At 40.6% G+C, this 24,299-nt stretch overlaps 1 protein-coding gene across 1 annotated transcript; it reads right to left on the bottom strand.

The window, feature by feature from the left end:
• On the bottom strand, positions 1-23,674 carry LOC101476791 (sodium/potassium-transporting ATPase subunit alpha-1). The gene is made up of 23 exons (XM_004571251.3): positions 23,515-23,674; positions 23,101-23,211; positions 19,639-19,698; positions 18,349-18,450; positions 18,109-18,210; positions 17,906-18,019; positions 17,295-17,429; positions 16,495-16,612; positions 16,129-16,397; positions 15,728-16,036; positions 14,777-14,911; positions 13,911-14,103; positions 13,634-13,809; positions 13,412-13,548; positions 12,678-12,828; positions 12,425-12,593; positions 12,182-12,336; positions 11,956-12,079; positions 3,872-4,017; positions 3,648-3,778; positions 3,319-3,420; positions 2,161-2,252; positions 1-203 (listed from the first exon to the last, which is right to left on the bottom strand). The coding sequence occupies exons 1-23, from the start codon at positions 23,524-23,526 to the stop codon at positions 175-177; spliced, it is 3,072 nt and encodes a 1,023-aa protein (XP_004571308.1). The 5' UTR covers positions 23,527-23,674; the 3' UTR covers positions 1-174.
• Between the last annotated feature and the right edge of the window lie 625 nt (positions 23,675-24,299).

The following is a 24,299-nucleotide window of genomic DNA, read 5'->3' as shown; positions in this document are numbered from 1 at the left end:
CTCAGTGAACAGTGGGAATGTTTTATTGGGAAAGAAACACACATCAATATAATCTTAATCTATCCATGCTTTGTGGTGTTATTAATGGGGGGGTCTAATAACTCAAACAAATATGTAACATGGCATTAAATAGTAATGAAGCACACGCTCCCTCCGTGTCTGTGTGGCGTTGGATCAGTAGTATGTTTCTTTCTCCACCCAACCTAGAAAGCAAAGGAGACACAATTAGGGAGGGTTTTGTTTTTTTTTTTTAAATCTTTCTCACAGTTTAGGGCTCAAATTTGTCTCATTGTCTTTTACAGAGAAAAAAAAGATGGAATACAACACGACAGCCACATCTAAAACGGCTTTGGCCTCAAACCTCGTGCTCAGAAAGATTTCACCCCTCATGCTGGCTGACAGTGATTCGAAGAAATAAGACTTGACTGGGCTTGGGCCGTGTGCGAGAGACTGCATGCTAAATTTAGGGGAAATGCGGCCATTAGAAGATGCACCCTGAAGGGACGGGAGAGGCTGTGTCATTTTTGTTTCATGGTTGCTTATGAGGTTACACCATCAGTGAGGCCATGAATAATCACCCTGGGATGAAATGACTAAAAGAATCACATAAAATGACCCTGTAGCTCAAAAGCTAGATGTTTGGGTTTTATATCATTAGCTGGACATAAAATCCAGTAAAAATGAATGGCGAGAGTGGTCCTAATACCAAAATTCCCCAATTTTGACACCAATTTGGTATTTGGTGTCAAACATAAGGCGCCAGGACTGCAAAAGACTCCAATCTGGCCCGCTGGACATCTTTGGACAATGTGAAGGAGGGCATAAATCTTGGATTTTTAACTGTATTTTCATAAATCTTTCAGTTTTACCTACTGATAAAGACCACCCCATGCATACTAATCATCCTACAGTGATATATTAAATAATAAAATCATGTCATAGATGACCATCTATTATAGAAATGCCTCTGTTTTGGTTATTATTTCACTTAATTTTCTTATATTATAGAAAAATATAGAGATGGATTAAACTTAAACTTACAACGACAGAAAGGGCCCAGTTAAGATCAAAGTGGGCTGTATGTGGCCCTCAATGTAAAATGAGCTTGACATCCCTGCTCTAAATGCTTGAATTATACCATTTAGCATGTTGGGTTTCACTTTTGGGAGAAACTGTGAGTTAAAAAATAGTTTTAAAAAAGTTAAAAAATTATCTAAGGGCAGTTCACTTTGGGCTATTTATGGAGTGGAAAAAGTATTTATTTGCTAGCGCTTTCAAAAAAAAAAGAAAGAAAAGGGGGCCAAAGTTGCTAGAAACCATGTCAGCTCAACTTGTGTTTTTTCCTGTCTGAATGTAACACATTATTCACCATGGATGGGCAGTGGGATGTTCACTGATCTGTGCCGTGGGGCTCAGATGTAGCGCACACGCACTCTCACACAGCTGCTTCAGAGCCAGCCCTTCGTACAGGTTCTGTTCAGCTTTGTGGGTGGAATGATGCATTAACTGTGTGTGTGTGTGTGCGCACACACACACACACACACACACACACACGCACACACACACACACACACACACCTGTGTCTCATTTTCACACAGTACAGTGGGCACCTTCACAAAGCTGCGGCTGCCTTTGCTCTGTGATGTCAGCCTCAATGAATCAATGAGACTGACATCAGCCACTGGAGGGAGTTTGTTTGTTTTTGTGGGTTTTTTTAGAAGTTTCAACACCTTTTAAAGCCATCAATATTTCACTACTTTGCAGTCGTGTTTTCAATCCCGTGTGTTTGTCAAAAAATAGCTAAAAAGAAGGTCTCCCATTCAGATGTTTTTTTTTTAATGCGGTTTAATTACGTTAAAGGGACACATTTTTCCTCTGCCTTCAGCGCTTTTCATGCATTGAGATTACTGCAATGTGTGGGGCGAACTTTTGAGAAAATCACCTCCCAAATATGCAAAAATATGATCCTCTTCTTTCCAAATGTGCAGAGAGCACATATTTTAAGCAACGCAGCACATTTTTCTGCATCTGACTTCAAGTCAAGTAAAAAATCCCTCTGTGCCCCACTACATTCAGATTACAATACTGAGAATACAGGCAAAAATGTGTCCTAGGGGCCTCAGATAGTTATATATGTCAAGAGTTAGTGAAGCTCTTACCTCCTGGGTTGCGTCTGAGGATATATCTTCTGGCTTCATCATAAAGAAAGATGAGGAGGGAGTAGGGGAAGGCACAGAACCACCACAATGGCCTAAAGGTAAGGATGGACAGACAGGTTGAATTATTAATGGGAATGTGACAAAAAACCCCAACACAAGCACACTCTTCTCTTTTGAACAGAAAAGCTTTTGGGGTGAGCATTAGGCTGTGGAGAACCGGCTATTAAATGAATTCAGAAGCCGTTGAAACAAAATGATGCAGAGAAATCTGACAGCTGGGTTGAGGACATATCCTGTTCATCTCTTTGATAGTGCTCTCTGGCAACGCTAACGAGGCTGCTAAAAGCCCACTAATGCAAAGCCCTGAAAACAAATCCACAAAACTTCTAGAGGGGGTTTGTGTGATTCTATAAGTGTCTTAGAACTAGAGCAGGGGCCTACACCCCTGTCTTTACCCAATAAAATACCCCAGAAGGGCATAGTGTCAGACACATATGCTCAGCACCTTTAATCTGCATAAGATATTTACAGAGGTAAAGAGAGAAATAACTTAGAAAGAACAAAACAGAAGCTAGAGTCTGGGACACAAAACAGGTGAATGAAGAAGGTGAGAAAGGAGAGACAGATCCATGGGAAACCGATGAATAAAGGTGACAAAGGAAAGTAGCGTGTGAACTCTTGAGCTAATGAGCCTCAGTGCTTTCTATTTTTCTCTTTTGGGCAAAGAAACTCATTAGTATAGCATCTCTTGTGCTTCGCTCTGCCTCTGAAGTGGAAATTACCAGTGACACTAGATAATAGCCATCTTATTTTCAACGAGATGATAAAGCTAAAGCATCACCAAACTGAAAACATGAAGCTCTCAAAGGGCTGTCTGCACTGAGTGATGTACGAGAAACCTCCGGAAGGATCCAGCAACCAGGGATGTCTGCAAATTTGCCAAAAGAAGGCTTTTCACACTTTAACAAAAGTTGCCTTGTGCTCAGCGAGGTCCTCAAATAAACTGAACAGACACGCAAAGTGGGATATCAACAAAAGCCAACAGTGAAAAAGGAAAATGAAACGTTCTGCATGATTATTGGAGCCTACGAAATTATCTTGGAAGCTAATTTTAAAGTCATGAGTCACAGGATGGTTCTGTTTGTGTACTTGACTCACTTCATAGGGTACATTCTGAGGGCAACGTCCATGCCTGGGCAGTATGAAAGGAAGGCAGCCAGAGCCGTCTCCTCAAAGAGCCCAAAGATGAGGATGCGGTTCCTGTGGGGGTGAAAAAAAGGTATGGGTCAATACAACAAAAGCTCCTACTCTTAAAATTACCTGACATATTGATGTTCTTGTCATAGGAAAGCATGCAACACAGTACCAAACTGTCATTGTGGCTTGAAGCCATCTCATCAGTAATGTCTTTGATTTTATTTACAATTACTCAAATATAAAGACCCAGTTGTCATTTGAAGATCTCAAGCATCTCTATGTGTACATACGTCATTCCTTGCTGCACAATGGAGTTCCTCCTGGTCTTACAGATGATCAGATCGGCCCACTGCACGATCACAATACTGGCGAAGAAGGCTGTGTGGCAGCTGTACTCTACAATCTTTCTGCGCTCATATGTCTGGAACAGAATAAAATAAAAAGGAAAAGATTAGAATGTTTTCCTTTTCCTAGACTGAAACGCCAATTAAATTTAAGCATAAGTGTGACTGACCCACTGCTGCCCATAGCTGTCTTCCAGGTCATTTACATATTTATCATCCCACAGCACTCTGAGTCCTATCAGGTCCATGGGGAGGAAACCATTTTCAGCCAGGATGACAAAATATGTGAAGAAGCCAGCTGTGGCCTGCATCATACCTAACAGGAGAAAAACAACAGGAAACCTCAGGAAATGCAAATCAGAAGCAGAGTTACAGTTTCTCTAGCTTTCATTAACAACTTTCATACTTGTCTCTGGTAATCAAGATGGAGATAAGACAACCAAATATAACATGTAAGTGGCATTCCCTGCAAAGCTAAGCCTCTGGAGAGACATAAAAGTAAGTAAATCAAGTAACATTTTATTTGTATAGCACCTTCCAAGATAAAAACACAAAGTGCTTCACAGAGAACTGAAAACATAGAAACAAAAATCAACCAAAAGCAAGTTTAAAAAGATGAGTTTTTAACAGTATAAAACTATATGTTTGAAATTGTGAAGATATCCTTTAATTTGATTTTCTTCTTTTTGAGGATTTTTAAAAACACGACTTTAAATGGATTTAGTCTCTAAAAATGTGCTGAATTAAAGCTGGAAGTCTGTGCTACAATCTCATCTTGATCAGTTGATTTAAAATCCAATGTGATTTTGGCGCCGCACAGAGACATTTCAAGCTTTAATAAGTGTAGTTAATTAATGGAAATATTGACTTTGTCACTGTAATAAGCATCATATAGATTGCTTCATAAGGTGAAAAAAGGAGAGATATGGGGGACAAAAAAAACTGACTTTGGAAACCCATTGTGTTGTATTTGATGCAGACTTTACCATGAAGTCAGGTATAAAAACATCAAAACCATCTGAAACAAAGCAATGATATTCACACCAGAAATGTATTGTAAAAGCAAAGATTTCCCCAGCAAAGCGCAACTCGCCAAAACAAGGCAGCCATTTTGGATATGGGATTCAAAGTACAGTATGCAGACTGTCCACCAGGGGGCAGTAGAGAGCATACACTTCAGTTTGTGTTTTGTTTTGTTTTGAGTTGGTAGGAGGAGCATGTGTCTGAGCGACACAAACTCCCTGAGCGGTCCTTTGGACCACTGTGAGCAACAGCAGACATGTCCACTGTGGTCACGCCAGCATCGAATCCATCCAAGTTACATGGTTTATTAAAATAATCAAATTATAGACAAGCATGGGGTAGTCACGCTTTCCCTTAGCTCCCGCAACTTTTAGTTATTTGAGCGAGCCCACCTAACTTATCTTTTGAGGCAAATATCTTGGTGATTTGGTGAAGCCGTTGGAACATTTGATGCCCTGTCATGTCGCCTAAACCTGCAAAGTCGAATGGTAAAACAACCGAATGCGTGGTTGCTAGCGTTCCTGCGAATGTTAGCAAAGCCGACATAACAGCACTGCTAGCGGAGCACCATTCAGCTTTACTGGCGAAATTAAAAGTCAGCTTTTGATGACTTGAGTAAAAAGCTGGATGGACTACAGAAGGCATCGGACAACCATGGTGAGTGCCTAGAATCTTTGGGGGAAAGCGCTGAACCGCTCGACCAGCGCCTTGCTAAAGTGGAGGATACCTGTGAGACACTACGGGTCGCTAATGAAAAGCTGAAGGCTAAGCTATCGGACATTGAGTCGAGAAACAGACGCTGCAGTGCCCGCCTTATCGGCCTGGAGGAAGGGATTGAGGGTCCACAACCCTCTAAGTTTTTCTCACAGTTGTTGCAAGACGTTTTTGGGAGAGACATTTTCCCCTCTCCCCCCGAACTGGATTGTGCACACCGTATTTCGGCCCCCAAACCGACCCCTGGAGGCAGACCGCGGCCCGTCATTGTCTGTTTTCACCGCTACCAAAACAAGGAGCTGCTAATACGACAGGCTAGGAGGAACGACCTGAAGTATATGGATAAACCATTCCGAGTCTATGAAGACTACAGCCCTGAGGTGGTGAGCCAGCGGAGAGAATACAGGTCAGTTATGTCAAGCTTGTACAAGATGGGCCTGAAACCATCACTGCTATACCCGGCACGACTACGCATTGTTAAAACAGATGGTGTACGCCTCACATTTGGCTCTGTGGCTGAGGCCGAAAGGTTTGTGCAAGACTCCATGGAAGACTGAACTGTTTTGAGGCGCGTGGAACACGGGACTACTTCGGACGACTGTTACGGCATTGTCATGCATCCTTTGTTGATTTTCAGACATTTGACTTCATTTCTTTTTCTTTATTATTTTTTGGCGTGACAGTGCAGTTATTTTACACATACTTTGAATGGTGGACTTCACCGGTGTACACCTGGTGAGTCTTATTCCAACCTTTCCACTATGCGGGATTAAGGAGCTTTAGGTAGGATAGTTATGGAAGTTTTTCAGTTAGATTGGATAGGTGTGCTGTTTGTTCTGACATCTAGCGTCACCTGGGGGTTCAGGGGGTTTCTGGGAGGGTTCCAAGTGTTTTATGTTTCTTGTCTGAGCAAGAATGAGCTAAAATTTTTGATATATTTTCAATGGTTACCCCTATTGACTTAGTGACCTGGAATGTTAAAGGCCTGAACCATCCTATTAAAAGAAAGAAGGTTCTCACTCACTTGAAAAATATGGGTACTGATATAGCCTTTATCCAAGAAACCCATCTTAAAACTCTATAGAATATTTATTGTTAAAGAACCGCAGTGATACCTATGAGCACGGAGATTAGGCGGGAGAGATTCTAGCAAGACAGTTGAAATGTGCAAGAGCCAGGCAAACTATTAATGGGGTCGCAACCTGAGATGGTGGAACTGTTACAGATCAACAGGATTATAAGTTGTATAGCTCCGATAATACCAATGATTCTAACCTTCTCTCTGACTTTTTTAGAGACCTAAAGATTCCAACATTGTCCCCAGACGAGGTTTCCACCCTAGATGCACCTCTGCAGCAGCAGGAGATCATAACGGCAATAAAATCATTACAGTTTTGCCGATCACCAGGCCCTGATGGTTTACCGAACGAATTTTATGCCGTCTTTGCTGGAAAACTAGCCCCTGTGTTAGCTACAGAGGTGGGACCAAGTCATTGTTTTGCAAGTCTCAAGTAAGTCTCAAGTCTTTATCCTCAAGTCTCAAGTCAAGTCTCAAGTAATGTCAGGCAAGTCAGAGTCGAGTCTCAAGTCACTGGTGTAAAAGTCCGAGTCAAGTCACAAGTCTGAAACTTTGAATTTCAAGTCCTTTCGAGTCTTTAAAAAAAAAAAACGAAAAAATAATGTTGCAGTTATATGCTAAATGTAAATATTAGACCATGTAATTTTAAAATCTGTGTTTTTCTCAACACATGACAAAATAGTGAACTTAGAAAATATACACAAATTGTGAAATTGCACCTCTTTAAAATGCAGCTCAATTAAACCTAGCTCCAAGAATAATTTTCACCGACAGTTCTGAGATAAGCTGCATGTTATTCTTGGATGCGGTTGTAGGACCAGCTTTAAAATCGCATGACAAAAATATCATACACATTAAAAAAAACTGTATCACCAACGTAGCCTGGACAACATTTGCTAGTTAGATGAAGTCAGCTATCTCATTGTAGCATATTTATATGCATATTTATAATCATACGGTTCTTGGAGTGAGTGCATACACTCATGAAGTTTAGTAACTTCAGGTCACTGCAACAAGCCCAGGTACAGTTTACCGACGGATGGGTGCAGGACCTTGAAATGCACCGTGTAGAACGAAAGACCATCGTACGTATCATAAGTTTACCAGTCTCACAAATTGTCGTCATAAATACACATTCCTTAACCGTTTATTAATAGGACCTTTGAGCTCAAGGGTAATTAATTAGTAGTGGAAATAATTTCTGGTACCCATCACAGAAATGTAGCAGTGACAACAATATTGTATGCTGTAATCGTACTGGGCAATTAGTGATACAAAAACCCTGTTTTATCCTGTGAATAAAAGTATATGTTTTTGTCAATGTACCATAATAACAGAAGCGAAACGCAATATTGTGTCAGGACAATTCACTATTTATGCACAATAAATAAAGGAGCATAGCGCGACAATTTCTGTTCAGCGCCAGACTTGCTTGTAACCTATATCACTAATTATGTTATGAAAATGACGTATTAACTACTAAAAAACACTGACCTTCGTGTAAATGCTTGGAGCAGACTAACCTGTGAGCTGGAGGGTTCTGGGACGTTATATTTGATCTTTGAATGGCTGCAATCCAGGCCGTCTTTGTTACTTCGGAAACATGGCTAGAACAATTTCTCTTCAACGACGTAATCCGATAACAACCGATCTCTTTACCCGTCGGCTTCCCGTAGCTGTCATGCGACCGGCTATTGCAGTTAATAATACAACGGCTTCTTGACATTTTTGTGTTTCTTTTTATCGCTGTATAACTGATTTTAATTGAAAGCCTGCGTGCGCTAGTACCGCTTGCCACGAGTTCCCAGAATCCTTTGCGGTCTACCCGTGAATGACGTCACATTTTCAATCTCTATATAATATGCATGTTAAATTTTATATTTGGGGTAAAATATCAAGTCTTTTCAAGTAAACCGGTTCAAGTCCAATTCAAGTCCCAAGTCACTGGTGTAAAAGTCCAAGTCAAGTCACAAGTCTTAGAACATTTTTTCAAGTCAAGTCTAAAGTCATAAAATTAATGACTCGAGTCTGACTCGAGTCCAAGTCATGTGACTCGAGTCCACACCTCTGGTTAGCTACATTATATACTGACTCTCTTGCCAAAGGTGTTTTGCCTGATAGCCTAAATCAAGCTTGTATAACATTACTTCCCAAAAAAGATAAAAACCCTTTGGAATGTGGATCCTACAGGCCGATTTCACTCCTGAATTCAGACTATAAAATACTAGCAAAGATTTTGGCCAACCGATTGGAAAAAGTTTTACCCAACATAATCTCTTCAGCTCAGACTGGTTTTATTAAAAACAGTCACTCCTTTTTTAGTATTCGTCGACTACTTAATATAATGTACACCCCCAGTCAAGCTGCTTCTAAATGCCTCCATGGATGCGGAGAAGGCTTTCGATAGAGTAGAATGGGAATATCTATTCGAGGCCTTGCAAAGATTTGGGTTTGAAAGTTCCTTTTTATCCTGGGTGAAATTACTCTATGCCTGTCCTTCAGCTATGGTACTCACTAATAACCGTTATTCTAAACCATTCCGCTTACATCGTGGAACCTGTCAGGGCTGCCCCCTTAGCCCCCTCCTTTTCGTATTAGCTATTGAGCCATTGGCAATAGCTATAAGAAGTAATCATGCTATTCAAGGCATTTCGCGATACGGAACTGAGCTATCAGCACTACAGCACGATTGCAGCGGACCCGTATGGGTAGAAATGGAGAAGCTCTCTTCTGGTTCTTTTTTGCTATTGTCTGTCGTAGGTGCATCTATCCCGTTACCCAAAAGCCTGACAATTGAGAATCCTGTAGTTAATAATACTATCCAAATTTGCTTTCAGTTTAGAAAACATTTTAATCTTCTGAAGATGTGCTTAGGCAGCCCAGTAGCTTCCAACTATGTTTTTTCCCCTTCAATGTCTGATGCCACATTTCAGGGCTGGCAGAGGTGAGGGCTGAGATCTTTAAAAGAACTATTAATTGACGGCACGTTTGCCTCATTTGAACAGCTGACTAATAAATACAACTTACCCCCCTCTCATTTTTTTAGGTATCTACAAATACGACACTTTCTTTCAGGCTCTATCCCAGGGTTCCCAAATAAACACCCTAATGATGTAATGGATGACATTATGTGTTTCAACCCGGTTAAGAAAAAGGCCATATCATCAATACTTGTTCTGATTTTGCGCCTGGGTTCTTCCTCTATGTCTGCAATTAAGCGATCCTGGGAAGAGGATCTTAAAATCTGTGTTGCTGAAGCAGACTGGGGCAATGTTTTAAGTAATATTCACTCGTCCTCCATGTGTGCAAGACATTGCCTTCTGCAGTTTAAAATAGTGCATAGGGTACATCTCAGCAAATCAAAATTGGCAAAGATGTATCCTCAGATTGACCCAACGTGCGAAAGATGTAAATTGGCAGAGGCCACCTTGATCCATATGTTTTGGTCCTGTCCCAAAATACAAAAGTTCTGGACGGATGTCTGTGAGGCATATTTGGAATGAGAGTGTCACTCAATCCACTTTTATTTTTATTTGGGGTCAATTCCGATGGTCTGGCACTACCGGCAGGGGGTCAAAGACTTATTGCCTTCTCTACACTATTGGCAAGATGTCTAATACTTTTGAAGTGGAAGGACGCAGCCCTGCCCATGGTTTCGTATTGGGTTAAGGATGTATTATTTCATCTTAAATTAGAGAAAATTAGGTTCGTTTTGAGAGGATCAGTAAAGAAATTTAATAAAGTCTGGAAACCCTTTTTGATATTTTTTGACCAACCATCAACACAGGTTCAGGAGTGACCTTTATTTATTTATTTTTAATTATATTTGTTTGCTTATTTTTTCTTCCTTCTTATTCTGTATACCTTGGCTGGTGTTATTTCGCACTAATTGAAAGTTTTTCCTTTTAAACTTTTGATTACTTGAGGGGTGTTGTTTGTCAGGGTGGGTTTTTATTTTAATTTTTCTCCCCTCTTTTACTTTTATTTGATGCTTTATGTTTTTGTATTTCATTGTGAAAAATAATAAATATATTAAACACCAAAATAATAAAATTACAGCATTTACATTTATGTTAGACTACTTTTAATTAACTGCTTTAGCCCACTTACAATGAAAATTAAAAAAAAAAACTTGTTCATGACCTGTGTAGTATGTTAACACTATTGGAAGTAAAAATAACTTGAACTCAAAGTTTGAAAACACAACTTTCTTTCTTTCTTTTCTTTTTTTTATTTTTTATAAAGCTCTGACTTGTATTATGAGTATGAGTCTGTGGTCTGGGAAATACAGTACTGTATATAATGACCAATGCTGGGCAATTAATTATGTAGTTACTTCTTCAAAAAAGTAACTGAGTTTTGCAAACGTTTTTTGCAGCTGTTTACCTAAAAATGCAGCCAAGGTGTTTTTTTTAAAATAAACGTTTCAAACTATATACAGAACAATCAGGTGTTCTGCATCAAATTTGATGCCACACAAATTATTTGTGCCACTCCAAAAAAAAAATTTCTGTCCACTATGAGATAAAGGAGAACAACAGCCTGATACCTGCAGGCCTGACAGCAGGAGATGTATCACTCCTGTAACACCTGTAACATTCAGATGCCTCATTGTTCTGGCACACACAACAAAACTATTGAAAACTATCGCAAATCTCTCACATCTCAAAACACCACTGTCAGTCCTAAAACTTCCCCCTTCCTAAGCAACTAAATGCCATGTTGCCATATCATTTTTTGATTGGTCGACATGGTACTTTTTTCCACCAATAGGAAAAGGTGGGGGTTTTTTTGATTTTGTTTTTGCTCACAGGCGGAGAGTGCTTTCGAGCGTGTTCCGTATAAAACGCTGGTTTTACTGTTTCTTCCCGCAGTAAATATAAATAACAATGGTATTCAGGAAGGCAACCAAACATTGCATATATTTTTATCATAACTCTGGTTTTACGTGGCCCACAACAACACAATTTAAAAACTGGTATAAAGTCCACACTTTTTCCGTCAATTGCTCCGTCTGTCCTGCTCACATCTCCAATGGTCGTACACGTTGTGATTAACGTGGCTTCACTCCACATCAGCCACGCCGCTTTGCTAGCTAAAACACCGGTGTCGGCACATAAGGACGCTGTCATAGCCTGTCAGCGACGCTGATTAGCTGCGTATATACGAATGTGAATTGCATTATTGGCTGGACTATGGGATAAGGTGGCATCGTTCTAATCCCATACGGGAACAGCCAGTCACTTACTGACTAACACTGCAAAACAGAATTGTTAAAGTATTAATTTTAATTTCAATTCAGGTAGATTTTTTTTCTGTGCACAACGCAGATTTTCTGTGCACAGACCGTGCCAGCACGCGCGCAGCTTAGAGGGAACATTGGTCACAAGTCATGTATCGATTATAAAAACTGAGATTTATATATAAATAATGTCTTACCAATTTGTCCGTAGGCTATACTGATGAGCCTTTCATTCACTAGCTTGTCTGTTTTGGGGTTTCTGGGCTGTCTCTTCATGATGTCGCTCTCAGCTTTCTCATAAGCCAGGGAGATGGCAGGGACCTGCAAAACCACAAGTGAATAAATATACACATGAACTTTCCACCCAAATTTGAGTTCAGTTGAATCTCTCTATAGAACAGGATGAAGAGCCAAACAGCTCACCATGTCAGTTCCCAGATCAATACAGAGGATGGTGACGGTTCCCAGGGGCAGAGGGATGTTGGCGATGATGAAGAGGAGGAAGGGTGAGATCTCGGGGATGTTACTGGTCAGAGTGTAGGCGATGGACTTCTTCAAGTTGTCAAAGATCAGACGGCCTGAACAAAGTAATTTAGTAGATTCAGTGATGTTTCGTATTTTGTATTTCCAGATTTCTGCAGGTGTAGGTCTTGATATAGATCTTACCTTCTTCCACTCCAGTGACAATGGAGGCAAAGTTATCATCCAGCAGGATCATGTCAGCAGCCTGCTTGGAGACATCAGATCCAGCAATGCCCATGGCAACACCGATGTCAGCTTTCTTCAGAGCTGGAGAGTCGTTCACACCATCACCTGTCACGGCCACAATGGCTCCCTGGACAAGGAAGAACATGTTTTTACAAGTTCCAAACAAAACATTTGTCAAACTGTGTCTGTGAGAATCCCCCCCGATGCTCACCTGTCTCTGGCATCCTTCCACAATGATCAGTTTCTGTTGAGGGGAGGTCCTGGCAAATACAATTTCAGTGTGGTGCTTCAGCAAATCATCAAGCTCCTCTGAGGTCATGTCTTTAAGCTCACCACCATGGACAACACAGGCCTTAGCATCCCTGAAGAAATTACAACAACATTAGTACAACAGTAGGGTATCATCAGGAGATTAGAAAGAAAAAAAAACAAAAAAATAAAGTCAATTTGACCAAAACAAAGACAGCATCACCCTTAGGAAGAACTAGGACTCCCAATTATAGACAATGAGTTCTAGCTCCTCAGCCACACCTACCCTACAGCAACTGCTTTGTTCTAAGGGGGTTGTGGCTGAGGAGGTAGAGCACGTTGTCTACTAATTGGGAGTCCTCCATTTGCATCCAAGTATCTTTGGGCCAGTTACTGAACCCCGAGTTGCCATAAATCCAGAGTAAATGTAAGGTTAAAAGTTAAAATGGAAAGGTTAAAATGGAGTAGAGGTAATGTTAAAAACACTTTTGGCATAGAAAAGGGTGCTTGTGTGACTGTGTGTTGAAGAGGTAATGAAGCTTGTAGTAAGAAAGTGCTTTAAGTGCTAAGGTAGAGTACAAAAGCACTATTTAAGAACCAGCCCATTCACCAGCTAATGGCCACAGAACGATTTTTACCAGCTGCTCCTTACGCTTGAGAAATACTAGCACAGTGAATCTTTGAAAGAGAACTAACCTAGGGTTGACCTCTGAAACTGGAACATTCAGGCGGGCAGCAATGTCTTCAACAGTCTCATTGCCTTCGGAGATGATACCCACACCTTTAGCAATAGCCTTGGCTGTAATTGGATGGTCACCTGTGACCATGATGACCTGAGAGAGAAGAGATGAGAAAAAATTGGAGTACTTTGTACAAACAAAAAAAACAAATATCTGGTCATCCAAAAAGTTATCATACCTTGATTCCAGCACTCCTGCATTTACCAACAGCATCAGGCACAGCAGCACGAGGAGGGTCAATCATGGCCATGAGTCCGACGAAGCACAGGTTCTCAGTGGGGAAGTTCACTTCATCAGTATCAAAAGCAAATCCCTCTGGGAACTGGTCATCAGGCAGGTGACAGTGGCAGAAACCTGAATAAGACACAAAGAAAATGCTAGTCAGGACTTTGCAGAACTTTGCCTTGTTTCCACTACCTAATAAAGGATGTAGCTATAGAAGGAATGCTCTGTACCCAAAACTCTCTCTCCAAGACCTCCCAACTCAACATAGGCATTCTGGAAAGCATCTTTCATCTCATCATCCAGAGCCTGCTCTTTGCCCTGAAGCACAATGGAGGAACAGCGGTCCAAAATCCTCTCTGGAGCTCCTTTCATCACCAACAGATGCTTGGTTTCCCCAGGAGTGGTGTTTTTATGGATGGAGAGCTTTGGGACAACAGAAAGGCTGGATTTAAATTCAGGTTTTATCTATACTATCAGTGGTTTATGTAATGAAAAAAAACTGGTTTACTCTAGACAGCTTTGATAAGAACTTTAGCCAAAAACAGCTTATGATTAATCCAACCACTAGGGGGCACAAATCAGCATTTACTACTAAATATGTTGTACACCGAGACTATACATAACAGACCAAGATAATCAAAGATTTAATTAAAAAGGGCATTCCAGAATGGCCTAAAACCTGCATGCCTTCTAATGTCCAGAAGGTCTGTTTGGATAAAGCAGTTTGTATTGATGACTGTATGATATTAAACCTGAGTAAATACTTTACTGATTAGTTTATTGTCTAACTCTTTTAAATTTGCAGATGCTCAACTGGCAAACCACAGCGTAATTTAAACTAAAATATATGATAAAGCAGGGTAGGGTTTAGGGGATTGCCAGGCTGTGATTGTCAAGTTGCCTTTGTATTTGGTTGTTGTGCTGTTTGTTTCACAGTCAGAGCCACAAGCCTTCTTGTTCAGGTTAAAAAAGAAATAAGATGGAAACAGCCTAATGCTCAAATCAATGCTTTAAAACAACACTTGAGTGGCTAAACAATCTGTGGATCAGTTTTCTTTTATTTTTGAGCTTTTATCACACTATCTGAATGGTTTACCTGGTATTTGTTTGTGGAATTGAAAGGGATCTCAGCAATTTTGGGGTATTTTTCTCTCATTTCACTGACAGATCCACAGCACAACTCAATACACTTCAGCAAGGCAGCTTCTGAGGCATCACCAGCGACATCTCTCTGTGGATTTTAGAAAAAAACTGTCATTAAAATTGGATCAACAATCACATCCCATGCCTTCTCTATTACAATATGTTGCAAATGTAGACTGATAAATACAGAACTATATATATAGATAATTTGTTGTTGAATTACATAAAATATACAGCACCTGGGTCTTAATGAATACCACTCCCTAAACTGGGTAGATGATTTTGAGGACTAGGATTCAGTTTTAATTTAATTCCACAGTACAATATCACTTGTATCAAATGTTGATTTACTCTTACACTCTTATATAAGCTTATATAAACTCTAATATAATTCGCCGACTATGCATTGCCTACATTTGATTCTGTCCATAATGAGCATTAGTAGCACACTTGCCAGGATTCATTACATATATTAACTTATGGTTTTTTTCTGGCCAGCCATCGCTAAAGAACCAGCTGTATATTTAAAACAGCCTTTAATTATCTTGAGTGCTTTTCTAAAGACTTCTAGCGCTGATTGGCTGCATTTGTATTTGCTTGTATCCCAAAAGTTCCAAGCCAAGTCATAACACTGCAGCACTTCACACATAGCCACTGCATCCCATGTTCACTGGGTATACTATCAAATTCCTTAAAATATTTAAAGGAATTAGGTCAATACACCACGAGGTAATAAGCTCTGTGCTTGTTTACAACCAGAGCTGTGAGGATTTGCTCCACTGAAACAAAGGTTCTTACAGTGGGGAATTATTTGGAGTCTTTCGTGATGGTCACGATGGATGAACTAGAGTACAACAGGTAGTGCTTAGGAAGCTGAGTAGTTTTACAGATGAAGATTTCTCACCTTCAGAATGGGAACGTTGCTCTGGTCAGCCAGGAAAACGGCACGGTTGCAGAGTCCAGCGATTCTGGACAGATTAGCCCAGGTGGCAGAGCTCCTGTCAAAAGAGGTACCACTCTGGTTCTCAGTGGTGTCAGCCTCATGGATCTGGTTGTCAAACCACATGTGGGCCACAGTCATTCTGTTCTGGGTCAGGGTGCCGGTCTTGTCAGAACAGATGGTGGAGGTGGACCCCAGAGTCTCGACAGCTTCCAAGTTCTTCACCAGGCAGTTCTTCTTGGCCATACGCTTAGCAGTCAGAGTCAGACACACCTACAGACAATTTAGGTTTTAAGAACCACAGTCTTTTTGTATCAATAAATATAAGGTATTTAAAAGGAATGCCATTAGACACCAAAACTCACAGTGACAGTAGCCAAAAGACCTTCTGGCACGTTGGCGACAATGATACCAATAAGGAAGATGACAGCCTCCAGCCAGTTATATCCAAGGATGAGAGAGAGGATGAAGAAAGAAACACCCAAGAACACGGCCACTCCAGTGATGATGTGGATAAAATGCTCGATCTCAATGGCAATGGGAGTTTTTCCGCCCTCTAGACTGGAAGCCAGGGTGGCGATGCGGCCCATGACGGTATTATCACCAGTGTTGATGACGATTCCTCTGGCTGTGCCTGAAAAGAGAAGACAGACTGAGTCCATGGAAGCTTGGTGATGATTCATGATCTCTATATACATTTCTATGTCAACCACTAATTCTCCATGCTGTACCTTCAATACAGTTGGTGGAGAAGAAAGAAATATTCCTGGTTTCCAGTGGGTTTTCATTGGAGAAGTCTGGAGAACGAGTCTGGGGCTCTGATTCACCAGTCAGGGAGGAGTTGTCCACCTGAGGAATGAAAGCACAGAAGCAGGAATCAGTGACAAAAGACATCACGCTGATCAAGCCAGAAAAAGGATATATTGAGAAGCTGAGATGGAGGTGGGTTGCCAAACAGCTTGCAGGTGAGCAACAAATGTATGTTGGGTAAAGAAACTCAAACACAGTCTCGATAAGATTCCTCGTTAGGAAACATAGAAAGGTTTCTGATAAGCAATCATCTGATGCTGAGATCATGATGTGAGCTTGCCTTTAATGCTTTCGTGGACTAACATTCCGCCCAGTTACTCAAAAACCATAACACATGAATCAGAAACATTATCACAGGGCAGCTTGAGTGTAAAGAAGTAAATTGAACAGTCTAAAAATATATATTAGCTATCAAACCCACGCTCTACAAAAGTATTTGTTGGGATTAACACAAGTAGTTGATACAGGGGCAGGGATAGCTCAGTAGGTAAAGTGGTCGCCCCATGATCGGAAGGTCGGCGGTTCGAATCCACTTAACGGCTACCCTGAGGTACCCCTGAGCAAGGTACCGTCCCTACACACTGCTCCCCGGGCGCCTGCTTAGTGGGCTGCCCACTGCTTCACAGAGTGAATGGGTCAAATGCAGAGAAAAACAAGTAATTTCCCCATGGGGATCAATAAAGTATCCATTATTATTATTATTATTATTATTATTACAGACCTTGCAGCCATGAGCAGAGATAATTCTCAGATCAGCAGGGATCCTGTCTCCTCCTTTCACCTCCACTAAATCTCCAAGCACCACCTCCTCAGCATTGATGTTCTTCTTCTCTCCATCACGGATAACCAGGGCTTGCTATAAAACCAAAGACTTAAGTTAAACATTATAAAACAATAACTACATTATAAAACATGTCAAAAAGACATGATGAATATTTCTTGTTTTTAATTCCCAGATGATTCAGATGAATGATGGTAAAATGTATCATCATTGTTGTAATACCGATGACGAAACACTACTCCTTAGAGTTGTGCAACTAGTACTGTTGCTTGTTGCCAAAGACTTTAGTTAAACATTATAAAACAATAACTACATTATAAAACATGTCAAAAAGACATGATGAATATTTCTTGTTTTTAATTCCCAGATGATTCAGATGAGTGATGGTAAAATGTATCATCATTGTTGTAATACCGATGACGAAACACTACTCCTTAGAGTTGTGCAACTAGTACTGTTGGGTGTTACCACTGGGAGGCTACAAAGCAATTTAAGACAAAAACAGTGTGTATAAATGGGCTGTTACATTAGCTTTTCTTTTTGTGTCTCACCTGTGGGACCAAGTTCTTGAAGGACTCCATGATCTTGGAGCTCTTGGCCTCTTGGTAGTAGGAGAAGCAACCGGTGATGATGACGACAGCAGAAAGCACAATACCTAGGTACAACTACATGAAGAGAGAAGAGAGACATAACCTTTGTAACTATTAATTCTTTAATTAATATGTCACAATCTATATAAAGAAACTATCATTACGTTATCATTTGTAGGTTCATCTTCTGAGGCAGCCTGGATACCATAAGCCAAGAAGCAGAGGATGGCACCAATCCACAGCAGCATGGAGAAACCACCAAACAGCTGGAAACAAGAGGAAATAACAATCAGGCTTTGCTGGTTGTACTGGTTTACAGTGACACAGACTTAATTTGCATTTCTACTATTTGAATATTCAAAAACAGGTTTATGGTTTGCAAGGGGAGGATGTTTGACTCTTACCTGTTTGCAGAACTTGACCCATTCAGGTGTCGTGGGGGGAGGTGTGAGGGCGTTGGGGCCATCTCGGGCCAGGATCTCTTTTGCTCTGGAGGAGGAAAGACCCTAAAAAGAAAAACAAAGATAAGAAGAAGCTGTGCAAACTATAATATAAAAAAATATTCATCTGTTCTCTAAATCTGTCTAAATCTTCATTTACTGGGTGAGAACCATAATAAAGGACAAGAACAAGAACGGTTTTATTTGGTAAACAAGTTCACTCTATTCCACAAAGACATGGTGGATTAAGGTCTGGTTGACGCAAAACAAAAGAAAACCCGAACGCGTGAAGAAAATTATCTCCCTAATCTTAAAATGAGAGCTTCCTCTGTTTTATGTGTGACTTGCAGTAAATGAAAACAACATACCAGTAGTAATAAAACCAAGACAGAGAAATATACCAGATGATCAAGTTGTATTTCTATTACTTCATGTGTGACTGAAAGTCTCTTTAAACAAATACCAAGATTAACAAGGAGCTTTTTTTCTCTCCTTGTTGGCAGGATCAATAAGTCTGGTGTTCTGGTGTGAATGAAGCCTTTGTTTTAGGGCAAACTCAGACAGATCAGATTTCAGGAGATAACCAGCGTCACTCAGGCATTTGGCCGTGGTGGAATTGTATTGGCTAGTGCAATTGGATTCTGTGTGTATGTAACCTTAGCTTGATGAGGAAAACATGAAGAACAACTATTGTGTAGGAGCTAGCTTTGCTTTCTTTGTACAGTGTGGCGTGCACTGATACCTTAAAGGGCTACTCTCTTTCCTCTTCCTAGAAATTTCTCGTGTCTTCTCTTGTTTGTGGGAACATGTAGCATCATTGTAACAATGCAACAGCATGACTACTTTCTAACAAAGTAGTCTTTGACCTGCTTGCAAATCATACTTATAGCCAAGACCATTACAGTACTTTTAAATAACAGGGACACTTTTTATTTCTATCCAGTGTTTTGAAAAGTCCCTTTTCACCTGCTTTTCATTGGGAGGAAGGAAGGAATGAGGCCAACACCTGTAAAACTAGGCTAAAAACCAAGAAATGAATTTCTTTGCTGCATGACTATCTGTGCCTCCACTTCTTTGCTCTTGGATAAACACTACACTGCTGGATAAGTACAAGAAAAAAGTGAAACTTTGTCCATGTCTTTAGTCCGCTGTTTGACCTCAGCTTGGATTGTGAAATCTTCCCTTACCTCTGTCTTTATCAGCTGAAAGACTCACAAAAACAAAGACACACATACACACATCTGGAATGCTCACCCTGGTTAGGTCAGTTCCATATTTTCTGTGAAGTTCATCCAAGGTTAACTTGTGATCATCCTATGGAGAGAGAAGGAAAGAGACTGAGAGACATTGCATAAGTGAGACATGAAGGCTGCCGTGAGCTCAGTGACGTTCGGATTGGCTCAAGCAATCAGTTTGCTGCGAGCAAACACTCCGTAAATCGATGTCACCCAACTGATAGACTGATGTTTGCTCTCAAAAGTTTGTGCTCATTTGTTTGACATTTCAGCAAAGCTCCCCAAGAACTCTATCTGACTCAGAGGCTAACTCACGTCATTATCAGTGACATCAAAGTGAATTTGGTGCAAGATTTTCATAATGATTTCTTGTAGTGTTTAACCATGAGTGTTTGTAAGCCACCAAACGTTTTAATCAAGCAATAATTCAGTTAATTCCAAATGCGATAGTGGCAGAAACTAAAGTAGCTCTGCAAATGAACCACCAGAGACGCATGTGTTCATCGATGCCTACATTGAGATTATCTCATGTCATTCGGATGAGCTGCAGTGATATCTAACTCCCACCTTTCATTGATTGGAAACTGAGAGACAACACAGTCATGCGATCAAGAGTGCACTAAAGCAATTTCCATTTCCAGACAAAAACGAACAAAAACAAAAATTATTATTTACATAAATAAAGCAAGGATGTTGTTTTATAGCCACAAATTTATATGTTAATGGTTTTAAAGATAGCGGCAGATAATCTTCTGGGACTGCTGTGTCACATATCATGAGGTGACGTTGCCTAGCAACCACCTATCAATGGGCTAAGATGACCCATTTCTTTTTTTTGGCGTTTATGCACCTACAGCAAACCAGCTCCAGCATCGCTATCACTTTAATTTTAAAACAATGCCATCTGATTTGTATCCACAAAACCTGGATGGTGTATTACGTGGGTTGTGACATCATCACGTTGCCTAGCAACCGCCTACCAACAGACTAAAAATCATAGCACGTGTACTGTGGCATGGGCATGTGCTGGTGATACGAAAGTACAGGATCACTTTGATTGTTTAAAGTGTAAAAGCTCCAGTCGTTTACTGCCTGCACTGTGAAAAGCGTGTCAGAGTTGTAGTTGCAGGTAAATGATTGTCACTCAGCTTTCTGCTTTAATAGATTGCAGTTTCTTTTTTGGTTAACCTTTATTTAACAGAAGGAGTGCACATCAAGTTTCACTTACTGTGTGCTGGGTTGATCTGACTAGTTAAGTTTTTAATTAAAAAAGTTAATTAAACCACTTCTCTTTCTTCACTGTGCTTGATGACATTTCTCTGCACGCTTTCCTGTCACATGGGGAAAAAAATGGGGGTAACCGCATGGTTCAATCAGCATGGCCACTTTTTTGCATTACAATAAGCATGCAAAGTGTTCCATACCAAATGTGCCACAGATACTGTGCTTATATTACATGCTACAGGCTAGCTTTCATATTCTGGCTTATAAAGACCTACACCTTGGCCATCCACAAACTGCTGAAGAAACAAACTCTATAACTCAGTAAGATCTATATTTAGGACTTTCTGTTAGACTTTGTCACAATTTATCAAATCACTAGCTGCGTTGTGTTATTGTGGGCCTGTTCCCTTTGTCTTTAGCTGGACTTTGATGCCTCGGTTAATTGTATGATGATGCAATAATCATTAACAGATTGCCAAATCCATGGGTTTCATAGAGAGTCACCTACAGTTTTACTACTGAGCTGATACATTAATCCAATACGTTATTAATATTTAACTAAAGTTCAAATCTGGGGATTATCAATCCAAGCTGCCCTTTGACAGTAAATCTTATTTTGAAATGCACATTCAATGGTGGCCTGACACATGAAAGACAATGCCTGCTTTTAATTGCAGGCCATGGGAGGTCATGGCACTTTGGTGATAGGGTTGCCATGGCATTGAGATGTCCTTCAGTGACAGCAGGACTTTGAGATGTAGTTAAGATGTACACGGGACAGTAATCATTCATGTGTGTGGAAGATGGAGCTTTTATTACCTAATAACCCTCAGTATTCTGTGACCTGCAGGATGACATTGGGAAGAAGGGACTGTCGCTTGTGTCAAGACAAAATCACTGTAGAAGTGCCAAAGACCGCTAATAGCATGTTCTGTCAAAAATGTTGTTTTTAACAAGTTACTTTGGAGCCATGTTGGATATCTGATATTACCTAACAATATCTATCTACATGTTTTCTTTGTGACCTTGTGAAAGTCATTGACCAGCAACATTTAAAAAACACCATTCTGCCAAATAATTGATGGTTCCTCATGACAGAAGTGACATTTCAACACAGATCGCTCGCTAATACTTGACTGGTGTTTGGAGATGTTGGTAAACTTGCCTATGTGTCAACTGACCTTGTCAAGGACAAGGACAAGGCTAAAATATTTTCTAGAGTATACATCTTAAATATACGTGAATATGTACATATATAGAAATAAACGAGTAACCAGTGACTTTACGTGTTAGTTTTAAAAACGCACTAGTTTTACCTGCTTCTTCTGTTTTTGACTGATAACCAACAAATCTATGTTAATCCGAATGGAAGGAAAATTTGCCTGGAATTGAAATGCATAATATTAAGAGTCTGAGATAAATGTCGCGCTGAGTTGTCTCCAGTGGAGACGTGAGAAGAGAGGTGAATGCCTCCATGTGTCGGATAAAAACCTAAACACTTGAAACTTTTAATAAAAGCATCCCTGGCTTCTAAAATACCAAAACGACCGTTTTAACTGGTCATCGGTGCTCTGCAGTTGACTTTGTCGTGAACTCACACCAAGTTCCTTGCTGACCTTGGGAAATGACCTAAGCAAGCTGCAGACTGTGACTGAGAAAAAGCTGACACCAGTGGAAAACATCTCAGTGTTCTGCTTTTTTTCCCCCTCCCTCTCTCTCATCTGTCTACGCCAGGATGTTTAAAAACCTGTCTAAACTTTTAAGTGTGAAACTTCACAACTCCACCAGTCTCTACGTCATCAGAGTCCAGTGGGAAGAGTTGAAATTTTGAAGCCTAACAATAAAATAAATGCTGAGTGTTTGTGGAAGTTTATGCATTTGAAACATCCTGGCACTCCCACCCAGCACTGACGTGTTTGGTTGAGATCAGTCTTTATAGACATGGCTTGCAATTTAATTATAGCTGTGAGCTACACTATGCAAGCAGTCCCAATAATGTGTGACTGTACATGCAGCAGTGTAAGCACAGAGCTACGTCTCATGTGACCAGCCATGAGGCCAAAGCAGAGGTTTGTATCGCTGGCAGTGACTGAGTGTTAACATGAACTGAGTGAATTTTATAAAATGACTTGACTTTAACTAGTTTAGATGTCATTTGTAGGCTTTAGTGTCACCATTTTATGCTTAAATCACATCAATCGAGGCCTCAAGTGGCAACTAATTACAGACTGGCTTTGCTCAAGCACTCTGTACTCACAAGGTCGACTTCTTTTTTCAGATCGTCCATATCCTTCTTGGCCTTGGCCTTCTTGTCTTTCTTGCCCCCATCTTCCGAGGTTGCCGCCAGTTTGTATTCATCTTTCCCTCTCTGCAGTGAAGGAAAGGGAAACAAAGTTAGCCTCTGACAAAAAAACAGAAAAAGCCTGAGGGAAGAAAGCCCTGGAGCTTCCGATTTTAAGAAGCGGGAAGCTATGTCAACTGTCCTGTTCAAACATATTGTGAAACTCCTGTAAATTATTATTAACACAAGTGAGATCTTTGAGTTCTGGAGTTCATAAACTTCCTAAAGCTGTAAAGAAAGACGTAGTCTAAGTCAATGCAGGAGAATCTGGCACTCACATGCAAAGTTAAGCAACCTTAAGCAAACTTGTGACAGAGTTCCAACACTTACCCCAAGCCCCATGACTGCAGCACGAGTCAGAGAGTGGTCAGTCCAATTGCTTTTTAAAACTGAAACTTCCCACTCCGCCTCTGCCTCTCTCTCTCACGCTCACTCTCTTCCTCTTTTCAGTCGTCTTCCACTCTCCCCAGAGCAGAGAAGGTAGAGGCGGTTGCAGAAATACACCTTTATACCTGGAGGAATAAGAGGAGGGGCTTGCTGGGTGGGGGAAGGGAGCTAAAACTGGACAGGTAGCTTAGTTGGGGGAAGTTTACTTGCATTGGGAGGAGGCGTGCCTGAGAAAGGGTGGCTAAATCTTACTCAACTTCTCATTTTTGTTCCCACTGTAGCCGGTCTTCTCCTTCCCTCTCCCTTCCAACTGTCCTAAAACCGTTTTTTGGCTTCTGTTTTTGATTAATTTCATCTGCAGTGTTATTCATGCGAGGGCATTGTCTCAGGTTGTGTGTGCTTACCTCACACAGTGAAAGGCAAGATAGTGAGAGACACAGAGATAAAGCAACAGCTCCAAAGGTCAAAGTACAGCTTTGAAGGTGACTGATTGCCCAAAGCGTGAATAACAAAGACTGAAAGTAAAGTACCAAAAAAAGAAAAAAAAGTGAGAAGCTGACTAAAACTGACTGACTTTTATCTTGCGAGGGCGCGGGAGATAGAGGGAGAACAAAACTGCTACTCAAAACTACGATAGCATGTGGAATGCATAGGGAGTAAACCACTGAGCCTGAAGCGCAAAACAACGCCCCCCCTCCCCCTCTGAAAAAGAATCTAATTTGAAAGTG

The sequence above is a fragment of the Maylandia zebra genome, linkage group LG23 (genome assembly GCF_041146795.1).
Source record: "Maylandia zebra isolate NMK-2024a linkage group LG23, Mzebra_GT3a, whole genome shotgun sequence".
Lineage (NCBI taxonomy): Eukaryota > Metazoa > Chordata > Actinopteri > Cichliformes > Cichlidae > Maylandia > Maylandia zebra.
Note: the sequence above shows the minus strand (reverse complement) of the source record. Positions and strands in the feature narration are given on the sequence as shown.

What these genes read in the sequence shown, in the direction of transcription:
- LOC101476791 (XM_004571251.3), bottom strand. An exon ending in TGAAAAAAGAAGTCGACCTT is followed by an intron (nt 19,699 to 23,100) that starts GTGAGTACAGAG and finishes CTCTCTCCATAG; the next exon opens with GATGATCACAAGTTAACCTT. An exon ending in ATTGTGCAGCAAGGAATGAC is followed by an intron (nt 3,421 to 3,647) that starts GTATGTACACAT and finishes TCACCCCCACAG; the next exon opens with GAACCGCATCCTCATCTTTG.